General features: G+C 37.3%; 3 protein-coding genes and 1 non-coding gene across 7 annotated transcripts; 2 read left to right on the top strand and 2 right to left on the bottom strand.

Annotated features, from left to right (window-relative positions):
- Positions 1 to 2,328: 2,328 nt before the first annotated feature.
- On the bottom strand, positions 2,329 to 10,620 carry LOC126592668 (probable plastid-lipid-associated protein 13, chloroplastic). Its single transcript, XM_050258425.1, has 7 exons — positions 10,234 to 10,620; positions 9,261 to 9,382; positions 9,093 to 9,176; positions 8,853 to 8,949; positions 8,023 to 8,239; positions 3,721 to 3,773; positions 2,329 to 2,649 (listed from the first exon to the last, which is right to left on the bottom strand). Exons 1-7 carry the CDS (start codon positions 10,513 to 10,515, stop codon positions 2,563 to 2,565), a joined length of 942 nt encoding a protein of 313 aa, XP_050114382.1. The 5' UTR covers positions 10,516 to 10,620; the 3' UTR covers positions 2,329 to 2,562.
- An 83-nt stretch (positions 10,621 to 10,703) lies between these two features.
- Positions 10,704 to 10,776, bottom strand: TRNAA-UGC (transfer RNA alanine (anticodon UGC)). The gene has a single exon. It is a non-coding gene; the product is annotated as a tRNA-Ala (tRNA).
- A 48-nt stretch (positions 10,777 to 10,824) lies between these two features.
- On the top strand, positions 10,825 to 15,802 carry LOC126592666 (DNA polymerase delta small subunit-like). 4 transcript variants are annotated; one of them, XM_050258419.1, is made up of 15 exons: positions 10,825 to 10,956; positions 11,220 to 11,349; positions 11,810 to 11,916; positions 11,996 to 12,122; positions 12,593 to 12,700; positions 13,286 to 13,401; positions 13,490 to 13,573; positions 13,839 to 13,907; positions 13,992 to 14,063; positions 14,135 to 14,226; positions 14,336 to 14,463; positions 14,676 to 14,777; positions 14,896 to 14,963; positions 15,107 to 15,170; positions 15,512 to 15,802. In XM_050258419.1, exons 1-14 carry the CDS (start codon positions 10,891 to 10,893, stop codon positions 15,164 to 15,166), a joined length of 1,329 nt encoding a protein of 442 aa, XP_050114376.1. In that variant the 5' UTR covers positions 10,825 to 10,890; the 3' UTR covers positions 15,167 to 15,170; positions 15,512 to 15,802. The 4 variants fall into 4 exon arrangements, with proteins under 4 accessions (XP_050114376.1, XP_050114377.1, XP_050114378.1 ...); XM_050258420.1 differs by lacking the exon at positions 15,512 to 15,802 and adding an exon at positions 15,262 to 15,410; XM_050258418.1 differs by having other exon boundaries at positions 10,826 to 10,956; positions 15,531 to 15,802.
- A 1,356-nt stretch (positions 15,803 to 17,158) lies between these two features.
- On the top strand, positions 17,159 to 19,015 carry LOC126592464 (uncharacterized). The gene is made up of 2 exons (XM_050258140.1): positions 17,159 to 17,670; positions 18,742 to 19,015. Exons 1-2 carry the CDS (start codon positions 17,302 to 17,304, stop codon positions 18,829 to 18,831), a joined length of 459 nt encoding a protein of 152 aa, XP_050114097.1. The 5' UTR covers positions 17,159 to 17,301; the 3' UTR covers positions 18,832 to 19,015.
- The last annotated feature ends 2,213 nt before the right edge of the window (positions 19,016 to 21,228 follow it).

The following is a 21,228-nucleotide window of genomic DNA, read 5'->3' as shown; positions in this document are numbered from 1 at the left end:
AACGACCGTACACCAAGAGTCAACCCCCTCCCCCTCCAAGATAACTTGTCGTCCATCCATACCATTAAACATATTTCCAAAATTTGTAAGTAGTTAGAGAGCATTTACGACAAAATCTTGTCTTCGATTCCTATCTCTGCTAATTGTTATGTGGTTGTGGGAGAGGTAGAGTCAAACAACATAAGACCTCCGCAAGTACAAGGATGATTTCTCTTGATGGTTGAGCAGCAAGCCCCGTTAACCTTACTCTCAAGTAGGGACAAGGATTGTCTGCCCTCCTTGTTCCCGTGCCCTTCCATATCCTCCTATTTGTGTGGTCACGGTTAAGCCACGTCAATATTTTAGATTACTATTCATTTTTGTCTTATTATCTCTATAAAAAAATAATATAAAATGTTGATGTGGCTTAACCGTGACCACACAAAACAGAAGGGCAAGAAAACAAGGAGGGCAGACAATCCTTGTCCCTCAAGTAGTTCAAAGCATTTACTATTACAACTGAATAGTGTGCTCAATTCCCACTAATCCCATATAAATTTGCTTATGCGACTTTGTTACCTCTAATTTTTATCTTATATTCTTCCGGTAATGTATTAGACCGGATTCAGAAGGAGAATCATGGAAAACCGAGGTAGTGGTAGCTTGGGGAGGCTTCAGACCCTAATGAAGAACGGTTTAAAATCGATATCTAGTGAAGGTGTTACAAGCCCACATCCTCATACCACAAAGATTTTTTAACCGAAATGATCCCTAAAATTGTTAGAACTCCTAATTCTGGTCCTTAAGATTTAAATTGATAAAAGTGATCCCTGAAATTCTCCATCAGTGATCATTTTGGTTATTCTGTGAAAGATCTCTATTAAATTAAGAGTAAATTGTAGCAATGGTCCCTGAACTTTACTCAAATTGGAGCAATGGTCCCTCAACTAAAAATCCATTACTATTGGTCCCTCAACTTATCAAAATGTGTAGCTATAGTCATTTTCATTAATTTCTTCAAAATTTTGTCAAAATATGTTATGTTGGAATAACCATTTACTTAATTAGGATCCCTCAACTCATCAAAGTGTGTAATTATGGTCATTTTCGTCAACTACGTAAAAAAATTTGTCAAAACGAGTTATGTTTGAAGGACCATAGCTACAATTGGGATAAAGTTAAGGGACCATTTCTCCAGTTGAATTAAAATTGAGGGACCAAAGGTAATGGATTTTTAGTTGAGGGACCATAGCTGCACGTTTTAATGAGTTGAAGGACCAATGGTAATGGATTTTTAGTTGAAGGACCATTGCTCCAATTTGAGTAAAGTTCAGGGACCATAGCTACAATTTACTCTTAAATTAAAGAAATCACAAATTCAAGTGAAGGGGTTGATTTGACAAAAATACCTTCAATTTAATAGAAATTCACAATCAAAATAATTAACGACGAACAATCTCAAAAACCCCTTCTATCAATTTTAAATCTTAGAGACCAGAGTAAGAAGTTATGTCAATCTCAGATACCATTTCGGCTAAAAAGCCTACCACTAATCAAGTAGAATCATATTTGAATGCGTATTTCTGAGTATATGGTATAGGAAGAAAATAACATACCATCCTATAGAAATTGAATTGAAGTTGGAGCTACACTACATATTATACACCTCCAAGGTTCCTTAAGTTTTAAGTCAATCTAGTCAGGATTAAAAAAAAAAAAAAATCTCATCAAAAGTGACAGGCCAAGGAAAACAAAACAGACTAATCAAACCAAAAAGAAAAAGGGAACTTTAATGAAAAGTTCCTGATACTATTCATTTTAACGAAAAATCACATTTTTACTCTAAAAATTCAATAATGTTACTATTCACTTTACCCTTTATTTTGCCCTTATCGTTAAAACTCAAAGTTTTCAAGCTATTTTCAATAGTTTTCCTAAAGAACAAAGGAAGCGATTTTCACTCTCTTTCATCGTCTGCACCGTCCGTGGGTTTCTAGTCACAAGATTGAATCAATTAACGGTGGATTAAGGTGCAGAAACAAGTAGAAGAGTGCACGAGGAGTAAAACGGGAGCGTGAAAATCATTTTCCGAATTAAATAATGGAATGCCCTTCCAGGTGATGTAAGGTCAAGCCTGGGAGGCTGCGAGCCTTGATGTGAAATTAACATGACAGCATAGAGAACATCTAAGTCAAACAACGTGGTGCAATTTAGTCAAACATGCTCACACTTGACACCAACCTTTAATTTAGAAAATATAATCCCTCTTCTTATCCCGTTAATCTCTAATTAGTAATTAATCACACAACTAAAAATAAAACATATTAAAAATGCTCAACACTTCCCGAGGACAACAAACCCGAACCCAACTCAAAGTTTGGTTCATTGACTTGACTTTTAGTATTTTATAAAGACGGAAACATTTCAACTAATTTTAATATCTTCGTCGCCGATTATTTGGAAGAATTTCGGGACATAAAAAGGAAATAGTAAGAGAGGAAGTGGTAAATATAGAAGTTTTTTTTAACTAAAATATGTGGAAAAAGTAGAAAAGTTTGAGTTATCTTACATAAAAAGCACCTTTTAGCTTTCATACTCTATGACGCTTTCTTCCAGCGGAGACTCCAACCTTGTAAGAACTTCAGGAACTCCAGCAGCATCTCGTATTATCTGTACCAACCCAGTTGAACAACTCAAAACGTGATAAGGTACAACGTGCTACATAGCAAGTTCGATAGCAACTTCAATATATCGAACATTAAAACGATCTTATATGGTGATGACGAGTGAAAATGTTTCTAATGCACATACATTACTCACAGACCAAATACTTTACCACCTACAATTATAAGTAACGAACAGCGTATCACATATAGCCCCTAACGTATGCATCACTCCTCTCACTATCAACTGTATGAGCAAAGCTGTTGGATGAGGTAAACCCTTCAAAATTCAAATGTCCAAGTTTGACTCTACAAAACTTGTGTGCGGGGTTTGTGAAAATAGTGTTCAATCGTTCGTCAGTTGAAATAGACTTTATTAACGGTCAGAAAATCTTACATGCTAAGTAAGATTTATTTATAGCAATATCCAGAGATAGTTCATATAATAAAACAGCACAGACTAATGAAATTAGTCAAGGTCGCTATCTAGTATCTAGTGAAAACAGAGGATTCTGAATACAAAGAAAAAAACACAGCATACATGATGCATTTATAAGTTTCACCCTCTTTACGAATAACAACAACAACAACAACAAAACCTTTTCCCACTAAGTGGGGTCGGCTATATGAATCCTAGAACGCCATTGCACACCCTCTTTACGAATGTATTTTAAAATTTAGAAAACTTTCTACCACACACATGAAAATGCACCAGATTAAATATTTTTGGAAAAACTTGAGGACTCTCAATTCTTTCCCATGGCAAGGAAAGGAAAGTTTATTCCAGTTGCCACCAAGACAAGGGAAATAACTTTATCTTCCTCTACAAATTAACTTCCTCATGCAGATGTTTTACCATTAATTTAGCTATATTTTAAAACTATTTAAAGCATAAATGGACCACCCGTTTTAAGTTTCACCAAGTTTTGATATGTCAAACTAAGCAGATTAATTATTTTTTTGTAGCCCTGCAATTCTCTTAATCATAGTGAGATAAGGGTCATATTTTTACGAAGTGAAACACATGTGAAACAAATTGAAACTGAACCACAAGATTAATACGCAGTATAATGCTTACAAGTATCTCCGAATCAAGATAGGAGATCATGAAGAGTCTCTCAAAAGCTCCAGCTGCATGCACAAAGTAAATGATCAGCATGGATTCATAATAAGAACTGGGTGAACATAGAGAGAAATCAGTATGGGATGAGGGTAGAAAGTTATGCTTTAATTTATCATCTTGTATGGAGCATTAGCAGGGAGCAGCACATACTAATACAAATAACACATGAGCACATAAACAATTAATATGGAACTAGGTTAGCATATAGGCAAAAAATGAGATAAGGCAAAACTGGGTGAGGGTTATCGGATTGAGCATTAGCAAGGTGCGACATATACAACAACAACAACAACAACAACAACAAAGCCTTTTCCCACTAAGTGGGGTCGGCTATATGAATCCTAGAATGCCATTGCGCTCGGTTTTGTGTCATGTCCTCCGTTAGATCCAAGTACTCAAGTCTTTTCTTAGGGTCTCTTCCAAAGTTATCCTAGGTCTTCCTCTACCCCTTCAGCCCTGAACCTCTGTCCCGTAGTCACATTTTCGAACCGGAGCGTCAGTAGGCCTTCTTTGCACATGTCCAAACCACCGGAACCGATTTTCTCTCATATTTCCTTTAATTTTGGCTACTCCTACTTTACCTCGGATATCTTCATTCCCAATCTTATCCTTTATCGTGTGCCCATACATCCCACGAAGCATCCTCATCTCCGCTACACCCATTTTGTGTACGTGTTGATGCTTCACCGCCCAACATTCTGTGCCATACAACATCGCTGGCCTTATTGCCGTCCTATAAAATTTTCCCTTGAGCTTCAGTGGCCTACGACGGTCACACAACACGCCGGATGCACTCTTACACTTCATCCATCCAGCTTGTATTCTATGGTTGAGATCTCCATCTAATTCTCCGTTCTCTTGCAAGATAGATCCTAGGTAGCGAAAACGGTCACTTTTTGTGATCTTCGCTAGATTGCTCCGGTCATTAGTGTGGATAAGTATATAAATGGATAGAGATAGGAAAGCAAACACAAGATGTACGTGGTTCACCCAGATTGGCTACGTCCACGGAATAGAGGAGTTCTCATTAATTGTGAAGGGTTTACACAAGTACATAGGTTCAATCTCTCCTTTAGTGAGTACAAGTGAATGATTTAGTACAAATGACATTAGGAAATATTGTGGGAGAATGATCTCGTAACCACGAAACTTCTAAGTACCGGAGTGTGGAATCGTCTTGACTTGCCTTATCTGTCTCATAGGTAGATGTGGCATCTTTTCTGGAAGTACTCTTCCTCCATCCAGGGGTGGAATCTGTAACTGGTGGAGATGCACAAGGTAATGTATCAATTTCACTTGAAGCTTACTTGTAGTTTCAGGCTTGGTCAAGCGCGATACAAACCATGTAGTAGGAGTCCCCCAAGTCGCCGGGCTAGGGGATCTGCTGAAAGAGGTGACAGACAAGGTAAGCAATCAGAGCTCCGGCTGATTGTTCACATTCTCCCTATCTTGCAGGCAGCATGAAGGATAAAGAGAAGAAAAATGAGAAGAGATGATATGGGATACTTTTGCTTTTGAAGAAGTAACTTTCCACAGGCTTATTCTTGAACCGGGCTGGAGGGTTTTCTGGTTTCCTCCAGAGTATAAGGCCGACTGAAGAATTTGAGGGTCAAAACAAGTCCATCAAATCTAGAGTACGTTCGACCCTGCTGATATGGGATACTTTTGCTTTTGACAGAGTAGTGGATGTATCGGCACGTGTGTTGTTACGCTTGTCTCCACATGCTTCCTTGTATCCTTCTCACTTGCCCTATCTGTTCCTCAAGGAGATGCGGTATCTTCCCTGGAAGCATAAGATGTTGAAGATGAGTACTCGAGAGCAATGCCAGGTAAGTAATCAGGTAAGGGGTTCCAGGCAGTCAGTTCCTGGCTGGAAGCTTGATTCCAAGTGCTGACTGATTGCTCTCTTTCTCCTTGTCTTGCAGGTAAGAACAAGGCCAAAGGAAAAGACAGTGAAAAAGCATAATATGGGATACTCTTGCTTTTAACCCTGATGATATGAGATATTCTTGCTCTAGTATAGCTTGTTTACAGAGGTATTATCGGGGGGAAAGAAAGCTGAATATTTCGAAAGGCTTCGTTGGGAGTGCCCTCTCAGATAAGAGAAAGGGTTGAGCATTTTTGCAGGTCTGCCTGTCCGTTAGAGATGGAGGTCGACATATATAGGAGTCTCCCTAACATCAAGTAATAATGTTATTCCTTTACCCTGCTTGGTCATAGCACGGTAGTGGGAGCTGCCAGCTTCACATGTTTTAACTCTGTCAGAGCACTTTGAAAAAGTGGTCTGTGGTATCTGGAAAGCTGATGTTGCGTGTGAAGATTACAGACAAGCTTTATCCAAGGAGATCCAGCTCTTGAAGTTGGGAAAGTGGTGCCTCTTCGGTTTTCGAATAAGCAATCCTGTCGGGGATCTGGCTCTCGAGATTCGGAGAACGATGCCTCTTCGATTTTTGAGAAAGCAATCCTGCTGGGGGTCTGGCTCTCGAGATTCGGATAGCGGTGTCTCTTCGATTTTTGAGAAAGTAATCATGTTGGGAGTCTGGCTCTCGAGATTCGAAGGGCGGTGCCTCTTCGATTTTGGAGCAAGCAATCTTGTTGGGAGTGTTTTCTCGAATGTGAGTAAAGGTTGGGCATGTTTGCTAGTCTACCTTGCCACGAAGCACAAAGGTTGACACACAAGGACTTTCCAATTATCCAGCAGTGGTACTGTTCCTTTACCCTCTCTTCGATTTTTGAGAAAGTAATCATGTTGGGAGTCTGGCTCTCGAGATTCGGAGGGCGGTGCCTCTTCGATTTTGGAGCAAGCAATCTTGTTGGGAGTGTTTTCTCGAATGTGAGTACAGGTTGGGCATGTTTGCTAGTCTACCTTGCCACGAAGCACAAAGGTTGACACACAGGGACTTTCCAATTATCCAGCAGTGGTACTGTTCCTTTACCCTCTCTTCGATTTTTGAGAAAGTAATCATGTTGGGAGTCTGGCTCTCGAGATTCGGAGGGCGGTGCCTCTTCGATTTTGGAGCAAGCAATCCTGTTGGGAGTGTTTTCTCGAATGTGAGTAAAGGTTGGCATGTTTGCTAGTCTACCTTGCCACGAAGCACAGAGGTTGACACACTGGGACTTTCCAATTATCCAGCAGTGGTACTGTTCCTTTACCCTTGTGGGTAATAATATGGTTGATGCCACAATGTTTGAATCTCAGTCAAAAGATTTATTCTCTGGTTATGGCCATGCTTTAGAGCACCTTAGTATTTAGGACAACCAAGAAAAAAATTCTAACTGACAGAGAGTAACATGAGAGACTTACATTTACAGATAGAAAAATCTCCTTCAAGATATCGTACCACTACCCATAGTTACCATCAATGACTGTCCCCCTTCAGACTTAGGTATTTATCAATTTGAGAGGGAAGAAAAAGCAGCTCATCTTTCAAGGAAAGCAAATGTTTTATAGCTCTCTTAACTCCAACTAAATTCAATTAACAGGGAAATAAAGGGAAAACTTCTACAGTAAAACGAAAGATTAACTACGGTCTAGTGGTATTCTCCCTCACTTGTAAATGAGAGGTCTTAGGTTCGATTCTCGCCAAAGGCGAGTTTGAATCACATTACTAATAGCCCAGTGTGAGGCTTAGCCCACTCCCCCACCCCTAGTGTAGATAATATCGTTTGTTCAAAAGAAAAAAAAAAAACTTTTTGTACATTTATAAAAAAAATAAATAAATTAAACGACTTAAAGAACAGCAACAACATTTTCAGAAATTTTAAGGTAGGCCTATGACGTTTGACCAAGTCCCAACAGTACCTCACAGAAGACGATTGGCACCCTTGGATTTACAGAGAGGAGACGTAACGGCTGATTAACATGCAGGGAGGGTTAGGATTCATAGGATAAAAGAACTCCCCAGCATCTTAGCATCTTTATCCCAAATAGCCAGTTTCCAACGTTCATATACTGTCTTAGTAAATACTAAATAGTACCTGACCACAAAAGAGCATATATTCTTCTGACTATGGCATTTAAAGGATGATTGAAGTGATTCAAATTTCATAGACTGCAAAGAAATTCGCAAGCATCTTCTATCCCAATAGTTGGTTATCCATAATTTCATATACAAGTACTGTTTCATTGTGTATTACAAGCCCAAAACATGGCAGATATTATTCTGACAACACGTTTAAAGGAGTTTACTGGAGCTTGAGACTCAACTATGCAATTAAGATAAGGAAATAACTGGCTTAGAAAAGCATCACACTTACTTAAAGGAACTTTCAGCCCGCTGGAAAAGGCACCCCTAATAGGCAGAGGAAGTTGTTGCACTATGTTTATGGCCTGACCAAGTGCACCTTTTAGCTGGTCTGGTATTGCCTCTTCAATTACTTTTGGTGTCTCAAGAACCCCCTCAACATATTCCTCTTTCATTCGAACTGGTCCCTCCACAGTTAACTTGGTTGACAAAGTAAACTTGCCTTCTATCTGCACAGCACCAGCACGAATTTCATAGTGAATGCTCAGAAGAAAAAAAATTATATCAGAATGCAAACAGAACAGACAAATAGAAGAAATGATAGGTAACATCATGTCTAAATCGAAAGTATGGCTTGACTATTTCTTATCTTAGAAAATACTAGCAGACTAAAACTTTTACTTGTTTCTCTCTCCCTTTCTCACTTTCATTTGTATCTAACAACCATATTACATGAATTTAATTAGATGGGCTATTTGCTACTTTTCCTAAGTTTCCAGGAAAAAGGATGAAAACAAGTTGCAAAATTTGGTTTACACAGATCTACTGGCTGCTCTTGTGATGTGGTACCTCAATAAATTACACATGCAAGCCAAGGTTCTGGTGCAAACACAACCAACTTGCCCTAACCAAACACTGTTGTTATAGCATAAACCAACTTGCCCTAATCAAACGCTGTTGTTATAGCATAAACATGATTCATGTCAGTTCAATGTCCTTAAAATTGTGCTAGAGCTGGGATTTCACATGGATATGTGACAAGTGCGGTATTTACCCTGAGTGCTTCATCATATAATTGGACATATACAATGGACTGAGGACTTTTAAAGTAAAAATATATACCGAGTTCAACACTTTCAATTTTGCCATAATCTTTGCATTCTCATCCTTGATGACCACCTCCATTTTTGTCAAACTAGCCAAAGTTGAAGGAAACCTCCTGCAGCAATAGAAACATTGCTTAAATGCAACAATACAGTAAGCTACCTTTTAATTCAAACTTCAAATTAATTACACATAAAAACCCAGAAAATATTCTAGACCAATCAAACAATGAAATAGATAAACATGTGCAGCACTTACTCAAACAAAAATCTGGCAGCAAATAGACCTGGGCTTCCAGATCCAAACCACTCGAAATTCCATCGACCTTCCAAAAAAGGCGACCTGGGTAGCTGAACAAACCATTGAACATCTCATCCAAACCAAAAAGAAAAGGTGTTGTCATGCATTGTTCAGATATGCGCTTACGTTGTAGGACGTTGTGTTGGATTGACTCGTTCCAAAGCAGTTATCCTCTCATTCACATCAATCCGCTCCATGTCTGTTGTCTTCCCTGTGACTAAAGCCTCAAAACCCCCAGCATCCCTAAACTGAAACAAAAGGTTTTCACATTAACTTTTTGACATAGAAATTCTACAACAAGACCTTTTACTATTAATACCTTAACACAAAAATATATATAATTTCCAGATAAATTGAATGGAGCTATATTGCCATGGTCCCACTAGGGTGTTGTTGACCCCAACAACATCATGTTTCTACCACTAGTTATCACTCTTGACCCCAAAGAAACTCAAGAAATAGAAAATACCATATTCGATTGATATCTTCTCGCTAAGTAAGGCTTGCACCAGATACTGTAGTGCACTAGGACCAAGATATATGCATATACATATGAATCACATGTGTTTGATAGAGTAAAAATAAGTGGGTACTTTTGCTTAGGTCTTCCACGATATTAACCTGAAATGTTTGGTTCTTAAAAATTGAAATCAACATCACACAATCAAGTAGAAAATTTGATCGAAAACGAGAGTTTAATTGTTACTATATGGGTCTCATGAGTTTCGTTCCTATAAAATAGTGGGACACATATATGAAACTCAGTAATCCCGATCATTTTGAACCTGCATCTGAGAATCAAACTCACATAAGCCATTGTGAAAGGTTTTAGTACAAATATGAACAATCGCACATGAATATATAGCTAGCCAATAATCAACATATGAAATAGTTTTATCATGCCCCCATTGGGATAAAACTGCTCCGCCGCTGCATGGTCTTAATACTTAAGCACTTTTGTAATTTGAAAATAGCAACCAAACAGTGCCTTACAATTGCCATGACTCTCATTTCAACTTCCTAAACAACCAATTAGTGCAAAAAGCTAACTATTTCTCTTCTACTTAACAGAATTCTATGTAAAATTGCACAGGCTCACAGCGAGAAGCAGCGATTCTTTGGCGGAAAGCCTCTCCATTTCCTTAGCATACGCAGCAGAAGCGCCGGGCACGGCCTGCTGAACCATCGCTCGGCACACGGACCGCCGGAGCCGAATCATCCCCACTCCGGAGCATTTCCGGCGACGCTGCGGCGACCTGCCAACGGGGACCAGCGAAGTGGCAGCGGTCGAAGAGAAGGACGACGACGGCGGTGAAGACGGAGACGAACAGCGCCAGGCAATCGAAGAAACGGCAGAGAGCTGGCTCTGCACGGACGCCATTGGAGAGAGGGAAACCCTAGGGAGAGAGCTGAGAGAGGAGAAGCGGAGTGGCGTTGAATAGTCAGATACTACAGTGAGAGGAGAGGAGACAGGTGCGTGGTTGAAGGGTGCGAGGGAAGCTCGTGTGCGTCCGAGAGAGGGGTACTTTCGTCATTGGATAAATACGAGGTTGACAAAAAAGCGGAATATGGAGATGCGGGGTATCGAACCCCGTACCTCTCGCATGCAAAGCGAGCGCTCTACCATGTGAGCTACATCCCCTTCTTCTCTTTTCAACATGATATTAGCAAATTTATCGAGAATAATCAGTGTTTAGTTTGCCCTACTTAGCTTCGGCCGGTGAAATTCTCTGCTGCCCTTTCTTATTTTCCCGCCATGGAAGCCATGGAAATCGATTCGGAGAAGAATCTCCACAGAAAGCATTCCGCCTACACCTTGCTGGTCTATACTCTCTCTCTCTCTCTCTCTGTCAAGAAATTTTACTTCTTACATCAACTTGTTTGTTTGCCGAGAAAGTATAAATTTTTTCTTGCTCAATCCGAAAGTTCAGTTCTTTTTCTAGGGTTTCTCAGCAACCGTTCCCAAATTTCGAGCCACAACTGACATTTTCAGAGCAACTATCATGAAATTACTTCTTAATTTCAAATTTTGTTTATTGGGTTTTTATTTTCTTTGAGATTATGTGTTAATGAACATAATTGTAGGACGAGAGGTTTGAGATTCAGAAGGAAATGTACAGGGGTCAACAGTACAGCCAAATATACTTCGTCCGTCTACATATGATGAGGACGCTCCTCTATTCCCTTGTCCCTAACTGGAAACCCCATTTGCCAGGTTCTCAATTTTTTGTATTTACTTCAGCATTTTCTAAATTTTAGATTTCGGTTTTCTTGTTAAATGGCGTTCTCGACGGAGTTGATGGCACGTTGCCCGTAAATTTGTCTTTGAATTGGCCACCTGTGGAAGATAATCGGCTTTGTATAAATTAATTTAAAGTTTCAATCTTTTGCATTGATTGTCATGTTATTTTCTTCTTTTTTTTATTTTTTTTTATGATATCTGCATATCAAAATCTCTTCTTACTGAAATAGGGGTTTGCAGAAAGTTATAATTTTGATAGGAAGAATGGGGGTCAACTTTTCGTACGTGTCATTTGGTTAGAATGAAGGCAGGATTTTCTTTTGGCTACTTATTGGGATTTTTTTTTCATTGATGTTAAGTGTGAAGTATCAGTGTTTTGTGTTTCTGTTAAAATGGCAATCTGAAATATAGGGTGTTCTGTATGGTGTTGTAGTTCGCACAGTTTTGGGATTGGAAAGGGACAAGGAATGCATCATTGTTGGAACCCTCTACAAGCACATGAAACTCAAGCCTTGTGTTCTTGATGAGTACTCTAAGACGGTAGTGTACTTGTGCAATGTTAATTACTAAGTTCTGAGATTTTCTACTTCACTTGTTTATAATACTGTAAATTTTACAGAGATCTGTGACACCACTTGTCAAGCCTCATAATTTTGTGCACCCGGATGACCATCTGATTTTGGAAGATGAAAGTGGAAGAGTTAATCTTTCTGGGAATGTGCTTTCACCTACTGTGTATGTAACAGGTCTGTGTAAAAAGATACTACAACAAAGAAAAATAGTTATTTGAACTGTTTTGATTATGGTCGGGAAGAGTCCAAATTGCTTAACATTCTATTCTACTATGAATCAATATATTTGAAGCATGGTAATGTAGGACAATAGGAATAGCTAGGAACATAGAAGATATCCGGAGTCACTCTGGCCTTCAGCATCAAACCAAAGCTGTATTGGAGTCACTCCCACTAATGGTGTATCCATTCCTTTTTTGAAAGTTAGCCGTTTTTATAGGCTAATTGGTACATGAATATGGAAGGGTCCACATGGTTAGAAATTCTAAAGACTAATATATGACACTTAATGCATTATTTCTGTAACATACAGGGACTCAAAGTCAATGAACAGTACATGTGTAAACTGCATAAGAAACTAGAAATACTCTAATTTCCGACTTGGCTCCTGCATCATGGCTCATTCTACATTAACGTGTTGATAGGGACTGTTGTTGGTTTACATGGAAAGGAGACTGATGCCGGTGACTTCTTAGTCCTAGATGTCCTTGAAGCTGGCTTACCACCCCAGATAGAATTGCCACTGAAATCAAGTATAATCTGAATTTTCTCCCTCTCTTTTCACTTTACAAATTTTCTTCATTGCAGAAATGTTTGTGCTTGGCCATTTATTTCTTTAGACTTTCACCTTATAGTTTAAATTATTATAGAAGGGTCTAATAACTTTTGGAATCAAAACCAATTCATGCAAGTTGAATACTACAAACTGTTGTAGAGATTGAAAGAGAGTAATGCTAGAATTATAATATAGGTGAGAAATGTACATTTGAAATAAAGTCGAATTTATGCAAAAGTATGTTCGACAATATTCTCTATAAAAAAATATGTTTAAGGAGGAGCTAAATTCACAGAAAGTGCAACTTAAAACCTTTGCTTGTTAAGTGGAGAGTCTTGGCTTTTAGTCCCCTTTGAACTTTCTTCAAGTTTTCTCAGTTCTAGGAAGTTACAATGCCATTTTCATTACAAGTAAAAAGGAAAAAGGAAGTTACTGTTTGTATTTCTATTTTTTATACAATGTTTGTCTTGTATTTAGTTTCTCATTTCCTCTAGTATTCTTGTTCTTCCACTATTACCTTTACCTCAACCATTTTATACTAATTTTAATTTGTTTGACACAGGAGAAGGAAAATATGTTGTTTTTGTATCTGGACTTCGTGTTGGAAGCAGCTCTTTAAACCCTCTGCAGTTTCAGCTTCTTGTTGATCATATAACAGGACATTTAGGAGATGAGAAGGTTTGTGCCGTCTTATCCTTCGTTATTGTGTGTTGTGCATTATATATAGAAGTGTCTTAACATGCTAACTTTGTATAACATTGAATAGGAACAAGGTATTGCAGCACAAATAGTTCATGTTGTAATTGCTGGAAATTCTATTGAGGTTCCTCGTGGACTTCTTAATGGACAGGTAAACCATTTAGATCTTTCTGATAATAAGGATGAATATAATTGTTTAACTTTAATGATTTCTTATAAACTGTAGGTGGAGAGGGCAATGTGAAAGAATATAGTTTTGAAGTTTTTTAATCTCCATTGAAATAATAAAATGGAAAGCCTAAACCTTTTGTAGTTTAGTTTCTTAAATTTTTAATTGAGATGCCTGATAGGTTTATTTGCTACAAGCAAAACTTAGTAGTTTTCTTTTTAATAGTTGTTTTGTTCATTGTTGCTAGAATTTAGCATTAAAGGACCAATCAAGGTTGTCTGAGCCAATTAAGGAGTTGGATATCTTGTTGACTCAGGTTTGTTTAGTCATTTAATTAATCAATATACCTCATCTGTGCTCCTATCATGAACCACACTGCTCTTTAATCTACTTGTTCTAGATTGCTGCAGGTTTGCCTTTGGATATCATGCCTGGTCTCGATGACCCTGCTAATTTTGCCTTGCCACAGCAGGTTTGATCTATATACATCAACTTTTCCATGCCCAGCAGGTTTGTTTTTTGCTGATATGCTTTTCCTTTCAGCCTTTGAACAGATGCCTTTTCCCTGGGTCATCGGCTTATAACACGTTTAGATCATGTACCAATCCTCATTGCTTTGATCTTGACGATGTCAGGTAAAATAAAATTGTAGATCTAATTTGACTTTGGCATTGTTGATCAAAATTTCTGTTTTGGCATTACTTGTGGGTAATTATTTTGACTTACTCGTATTGTGGTTTTCAGGTTTCTTGGAACATCGGGGCAAAATATAGATGATCTTGATAAGTATTCAGAAGCGAAGGATAAACTTGATTTTATAGAAAGGACATTGAGGTGGAGGCATCTGGCACCAACAGCACCTAATACCCTTGGTATGAATTATATCTTTTGCTTGTATAGTTTTGTTGGTCATCCAAATCAATTTGCTATGTTAAAGTGGTTGTCTGGTTTGGAAATTTTCAGCTTGGCTGTAATTCGTCTCCAATTTGAGAATAAACAATGAAAATAATTAGGACAATCTTTTATAATTTTGATCTTCCCATGAGTTTTTGTTTGAGTTTCTCCTGTTATCGTCATGTTTCAGGGTGTTATCCTTTCACGGACAGGGATCCATTCCTGATCGAGAGTTGTCCTCACGTTTACTTTGTTGGTAATCAGGATAAATATGATAGTCGCTTAGTAAATGGTATTTTCTTGTAACTTCAGTCATCATTTAATAAAAATATTTTTCATGCCAAAAATGGAATTTTTTTTAAATTTTTTTATGTTCATCACTTGAATGGTCTACAAACTTGCAATTGCAGGAACTGAAGGGCAGATGGTGAGACTCATTAGCATTCCTAAATTCTGTGAGACGGGAATTGCTGTTGTGGTAAGCTGTTTGATATTTGAGCATGCTGAAAACTTCTCGAGGAATAAATTTTGATGTCATCATGATGTTAGACGAGTTTTCGTGTCTATCTGTTGGATAATTTCTGACATTCATGCTTATGTCGGTGTTTCCCAATTATACAGTTAAACTTAGGGAATCTTGAATGCCATACACTCAGTTTTGGGACTCAATTCAGCTCATAACAAGGTACGAAGTTCATCAATTACGGTTCTGACTTCTTCGTAATTTGCCTCCGGTCAATGTTGAGATGTAGAAGTATATTTTATTAAACTTTCAGTTTAGATTAGAAAGACGGCTCTTCCTGTAAGATCAATTTATACAAACTCTGAAAGAAAGCGAAATTACGATGCTTTATGGCACGACATGCTAATTGATTTTAGTTGAAACATCTGGGAGTAATGTCATAGAAGCGCTGATGACTCAAAACTCGTTTATGGATTTTTAACTCATCCAACTTGCTTGAAAGAAGTCTATACTATTGATATGTCCCGAAACCAACATTAGGATGCTTGCTGAAATTTTCTCAGTTAAAATTCGAATTTTCAGACTTCCGAAGACATCCTCTAACAGCGTTTGTGGAGATCCATTGAAAAGAAATCCGAATGGATGGAATCTGCGGAGCCAGAGTGTATTTGTTTCTTATTGTAACATTTGCTTGTTGAATATCTTATGTGTTCTACAAATGGCTTTTGGTGTAATCTTTATGGTATTTATTTTCAAGTAGGCTTTCAAGTTTCAAACATGGGATGTAAATTTTATCAACTGATACAATTTTTGATGGTGTTAAATATTATTCAGGCATTAGATTTCTTTAGTTACTTCTCTATCTTCATTGTGCAAATGATTTCACTGTACAAACGTCATAATTTAAACAGTTCATTCTCTTTATCATCATTTGCAAATCTTCTCTAGAAAATTTCATTTGGTTTAGAAACAGTTGTTAATTCGATCCCAATTCCTTCTTCTTCCATAATCTTGAGCTTGGAGAAGGAAAAGATAAGAAGGCGTTGTGGGGAATGTGGTAAAAAATCTATTATAGAGTCGTACCACAACGACGGAATTGATTATCTTCATGCATATAGATACTAAATTACCTGGTATAAAAGATTTTCAAAATCATCACAAACCTTCCTTAGTTATATGAATCAAACCATCGTTATATGAATCAAACCAGGTGATGGCTAATCACGAGGATGTTATTTGTTAACCTAAACGAAAGTTGATTTGTTTGACACATGGATGGTTAAACAATTTTCAAATTAAATATATTTTGCTAGAGACGATCTTTAGATAAGGATAAAGAAAATTGGTTTGTACTACAAGATTTGTACAATAAAATAATGACACACCGTCATCTAAAGAGGAACGATTCCTTACATGCAGAGTCAACTACTATCCCTTAAAAAGAGAAGGGGAATTTTGTCTGAAAAATTATAATTTTGTGATCCATGAGGTTGAACAAGTTCGTTCCAGGGGGTGAGAGTGGTGCAAAAATTGGATTAAAATCTGTTTAGACTCAAAACAGATCGATCAAAACGACAGATTGTGGCCTAATTTCTCACCAAACCCAGATTATTACCGTTGCTTGTCCAAAACCCGGAACCAGATCCAACTTCGTCGTCACCACATCATCCGCATCTGCAACCAACACTGCAAATGCTTGTCAGGATTGAAAGTGGAATTTTTGTCAAGGAAATATGGAGGCAGATTCTCTGCCCTTCACGGTTAAGTCACGTTAATATTTTATATTACTATTCATTTTTGTCTTATTATTTTTATAAAAAAAATAATATAAAATGTTGACGTGGTTTAACCGTGACCACACAAAACAGGAGGGCACGGGAAGTGGGAGGGCAGAGAATCTGCCTCTTGTTTTGTGTGGTCACGGTTAAGCCACGTCAACATTTTATATTATTTTTTTTATAAATATAATAAGACAAAAATAAATAGTAATATAAAATATTAACGTGACTTAACTGTAATCACACAAACAAGAGGGCACGGAAAGTAAAAGGGCAGAGAATCTGCCATATATATCTCATCAGATAATAACATACATAGACTGCACCTCCAGGCTCCTCTTTGTCTCTTATAACGGCTATATTCCCCTCACTCCCCCAGTTATTCAAATAATAATAATTCACTAACTCCAACGGTCCATTTCCATTTTCTCACACATACGGTGTACGTACATTATTAATCACCAGATTACTCCAACCCAAAAACATGCATTATAATCCACATTGCAATTTTGCATGCTCTCTCTCTCTCTCTCTCTCTCTTTCTCTCTCTAATTTTACAATTTTACAAATTTACAATGGAATCTCTCACTACTGCAACTCCTACTACTTGTGCTAGTGTCCAACATGTAACCAAGAAGTCTTCAGACGAGCTGCTGAGGAAATTTGCCGATTCTGGGGACGAGGCCGATGCTCCGGCGAGCAAACGGATGGTGGTGAGGGTGTCGAAGCGCCGGAAAAGAAGCCGGGTGAACGGGGGAGGGGATCATCAGTGTGAGAGTCCGTCGAATGGGAAGACTACTGGATTGGTGGAGAGGAGGTCTCTGCTTCCTGCTGGGACTAAAAACAAGGCCTTGTTTAGGAAAATTGGGATTCATGGCGGCAGGGGTTCACACCTCAGGGCGACGGATATCAGGAACAAGTCCCTCTTCCGTTCAATTCACAAGGTTAGATTCTTTTTATTTTTTATTGATACATTACATCAAATGTTTATTTTTATAAAATATGTCGAGATGCAATCTATAGAGGAGAAAGGGTTTCGAACTTGGGATCTCAAATGTAAAGTTAAATGCTTTCTAAGGTATCAGTTTATAATTATCTATTTAATCTGTTGAACTGAATGCTCAAAATAGTCCAAAACTTTTATAAAAAAAAAAAATCAAACATTAACAACAAAAAAATATTGTCGAGACTTGTAACTTAAGTAATTAAGAATCATAATTATAAAGAGCATAACGACATACAAAACTATTATGGGTCGTGACTCAAATTAAACCTTGTAGCCCACCCAAACTAAACCTAGTAACGAATTAGGTAGCCCACCCAACTGAAAATTTCTGGCCCTGTCCTTGGAGCGCACTCACAACTACATAAGAGATTTTGAAGTCCTGCATTGATTGTCCTTTCTCCAATATCGCTTGTGAAAAACTAATACGTCATTAGTCCTTTTGTCCTAAATCGTAAACCCAAGACCCGAAAAATTACCGCACCAGTTCTTTTGTGATCTGAGGCATATAGACAGCAATAGTAGAGGAGGGTCCAATATCCCCCAACCCCATCATCTGTAGCTTGTTCACTAGGGTTTAGGGTTGCAGCAACCCTGTGTTGCAGCGTTTTGGACCTGTTGGTAAAGCTGTCACTAGCTTGGTCCAATCTACCAGCTAACCAAATTTTATTGGTACTGAGAGGGTAAACTTAGTGTTAATTTTCATTGATTGACAAGATAAATTTGTATTGGTACCGAAACACAAGTCACGGGAGTATTTTTTTTCACGTGTTATAATTAGAATAGACTCATAGTTGATATGTTCTACTTCTAGAGTATATCAATACAAAAATAAATCTACGTGTTATAATTTGAGTAAAATAGTAACTTTGGTCGTTTTTTGAGTAGTTAATACACGGTTGATAAAGATTTGTGAATATTTTTAATACATTGTTTATTACAAGTGGAAATGAAAAGTCAACTTATATTGATGTTACTGGTTTTTCTGTGTTGTGATGATGTTATTGTGCAGACATGGAGAAGGACCATTGAAGGAGCTTCAAAGGTTTTCATGGAAAAGCATTACAATAGGCACAAGCGTTTGATCAATGACATTGTCTAGCTCAACACACAAACACTCTCTTACTTCAAATTGCAGAAATTTCTATGTTGAAACCCCAAATTTTTGCATCCAATTTGTATTCTTTATTCTTTTTCTAATTTATTATTTATGTATAAGGAGTCATAAGTGCTTTTGTTGTTAGATTATCAGTCGGAGCTATTAATCTAATCGTCCATTTTCAGAATGTGTCATTTAAAATCCTACTTTTTTTTAAACATTTCCGGTTGTTTTTGTTATTAGGATAGATGAATTATTCTAGATCCATCTCTCGAAAGAACCGAACATGATAATTTTTCATCATCCAGCGCGAGCACAAATCAAACGAATCAAATGGATCCATATAAAAAAATCACAATTCATATCGACACACATAAAATATGCTTCACAAATTTTACTCGTTTGGTATGTGGTTTTAGTTTCCTGACACAATTGGATCAGTCTTGTTTCAACCCAAACAACTAGCCGACCCAAATAATTTCCAATAAAGCCAATACTCAATCCGAACTGTGTCCAACCCTACTAGTAAAATTCTCCACCTCCTCTATAAAGCAAAAATGGAGTTTCCAACCCAATTTGTTGGCCAAATAAAAAAACAGCACTTGGACATGAGACATTGGCCACAAGGAGACAGCCCAACCGTCTGATGGGATTGATGGAGTCAAATCTGATCCCATCCGTGGCAACAGCATCATCTTTTAATTTGCAACTGTACCATCATCCATCCCATGAATGCCTCCCTGTGTTGTAATGGGGATTCATCATCTTTCTAGATTATGTTAGACAGAGAGAGAGAGAGAGATGGAGAGGCAACAGGCAACCTGAACAGCGAATGCTGTGACAGAAAGGCAAAAGCCACGGTTGCTCACATGCGGCATGTGTTTTCAGACCCTTTAATTTTTTTTAGTTTCTTGGAAAGCAACATGCCGATGCCGTCCCTCCCTCCTACCTCTGCTGCATTTCCTCCGTTCATAAAAAAAGGGTTTTTTGATTAACTTTACATTTCATGGTTACACCTACCCACATCACTCACACGTGTTCTCTAGGGTTGGATCTCATATCATCATCTGATATGATCGAATATATTTGTCCAAAAAAGTGTACTCAAATATATATATAGAGGAAGTTGGGAAGGGATTTTCATAATTTTTTTTTTAAATAGGGATTTGTTGTGGAGTCCAACACATCGAATTTTAACGATCCGAACTGTCTATTTTTTAAGTTGCATCTCATAGATCATCCTTACAAAATATTAGCCAAATCGAAAATATTTAAGACATCTAATTTAGATTCAAAAAAATTAATGAATACTTTGTTATATAAAAAACAATAAAATTTTATCTTGGTAATTAAATAGACAAATGATTTCAGATTGAATTGACTTTTTGCAAGGATGATCTGTGAATACAAAATAGACGATTCAGATGGTTGAAATTCCATGTAGAGTGGGCCCCTTAACTAGAGAGAGATTTCATATTTCTCAAAAAATAGGGATTAGTTGTAGGGGCTAAACCACATCGACTTTAACTATCTGAACCGTTTATTTTATAAGTCTCGATTTATAGATTATCCTTACAAAAATTCAATTTAATCCAAAATCATTTGCCTATTTGATTGTTAAGATAAAATTTCAATGTTTCTTAGACCATAGTGTTCGTCAATTTCTTTGAACTCAATTAGATGCCTCAAATATTTCCGATTTGGCCAATATTTTGTAAAGATGATTTATGAGGTGCAACTTGAAAAATAAGTGGTTTAGAGCGTTGAAGTTCGATGTAGTGTGAACCTCATCACTAATCCCCATTTAAAAAAAAATAGAAATCCCTTTCTTTAAAGATTAATATATATAATTATATATATTTAAGTTAAAAAAAATAAATAATTGTGACTAGTTTGAAATAGTTGGATATAATTGGAGAAGATAAGTGGTATGGCTTATTATTATTAGATGCATAAATTTTATAAAGTTGTAAAGAAAAAGAAAAGAAAAAGGTTTGCACTTGCATTGCACATTCCACATTGCACATGATGAGGGATATAATACATTTCAATTTGCATGAATCTGAAGACTTTACAATGCCAAAAGGAAGCTTCATACAACCCCTTATTAAAGTTTAAGGTCAACATGCAATCTGCTCCACCCAATTTATAATATTGTAAGGAAAAGAAAAAATCGCACTTTTGTAATTTATAGTGGCTAATCGATTGTGCTCTCTTTAACAATCGTTTAGAAGTGCTTTTAGAATGACTGAAAGAGCTCTTAGAAAAAAATATTTTGAGTTCCAAAAGCACTTACATTTTTATTATATATTGATTCCAAAAACATTTTCATCAAAAACGCTTTCAACTATTATAAAAGTACTTCCAAATGAACTTATGAACAATAGTGTACATACTATG

This window comes from Malus sylvestris, chromosome 12, assembly GCF_916048215.2.
Source record: "Malus sylvestris chromosome 12, drMalSylv7.2, whole genome shotgun sequence".
NCBI lineage: Eukaryota > Viridiplantae > Streptophyta > Magnoliopsida > Rosales > Rosaceae > Malus > Malus sylvestris.
This window is presented reverse-complemented; position numbering and strand designations above follow the sequence as displayed.

Excerpts from the sequence above, each read along its gene's own strand:
- LOC126592464 (XM_050258140.1), top strand. The coding sequence starts at position 17,302 with ATGGAATCTCTCACTACTGCAACTCCTACTACTTGTGCTAGTGTCCAA. Across the intron at positions 17,671-18,741 it reads TCTTCCGTTCAATTCACAAG|ACATGGAGAAGGACCATTGA; the intron begins GTTAGATTCTTT and ends GTTATTGTGCAG.
- LOC126592666 (XM_050258419.1), top strand. The coding sequence starts at position 10,891 with ATGGAAGCCATGGAAATCGATTCGGAGAAGAATCTCCACAGAAAGCAT. Across the intron at positions 12,123-12,592 it reads ACCTACTGTGTATGTAACAG|GGACTGTTGTTGGTTTACAT; the intron begins GTCTGTGTAAAA and ends ACGTGTTGATAG. Across the intron at positions 14,227-14,335 it reads TTTGATCTTGACGATGTCAG|GTTTCTTGGAACATCGGGGC; the intron begins GTAAAATAAAAT and ends TGTGGTTTTCAG.
- LOC126592668 (XM_050258425.1), bottom strand. The coding sequence starts at position 10,515 with ATGGCGTCCGTGCAGAGCCAGCTCTCTGCCGTTTCTTCGATTGCCTGG. Across the intron at positions 8,950-9,092 it reads GCTGCCAGATTTTTGTTTGA|GAGGTTTCCTTCAACTTTGG; the intron begins GTAAGTGCTGCA and ends CTATTGCTGCAG. Across the intron at positions 3,774-8,022 it reads CGGGCTGAAAGTTCCTTTAA|CTGGAGCTTTTGAGAGACTC; the intron begins GTAAGTGTGATG and ends TTGTGCATGCAG.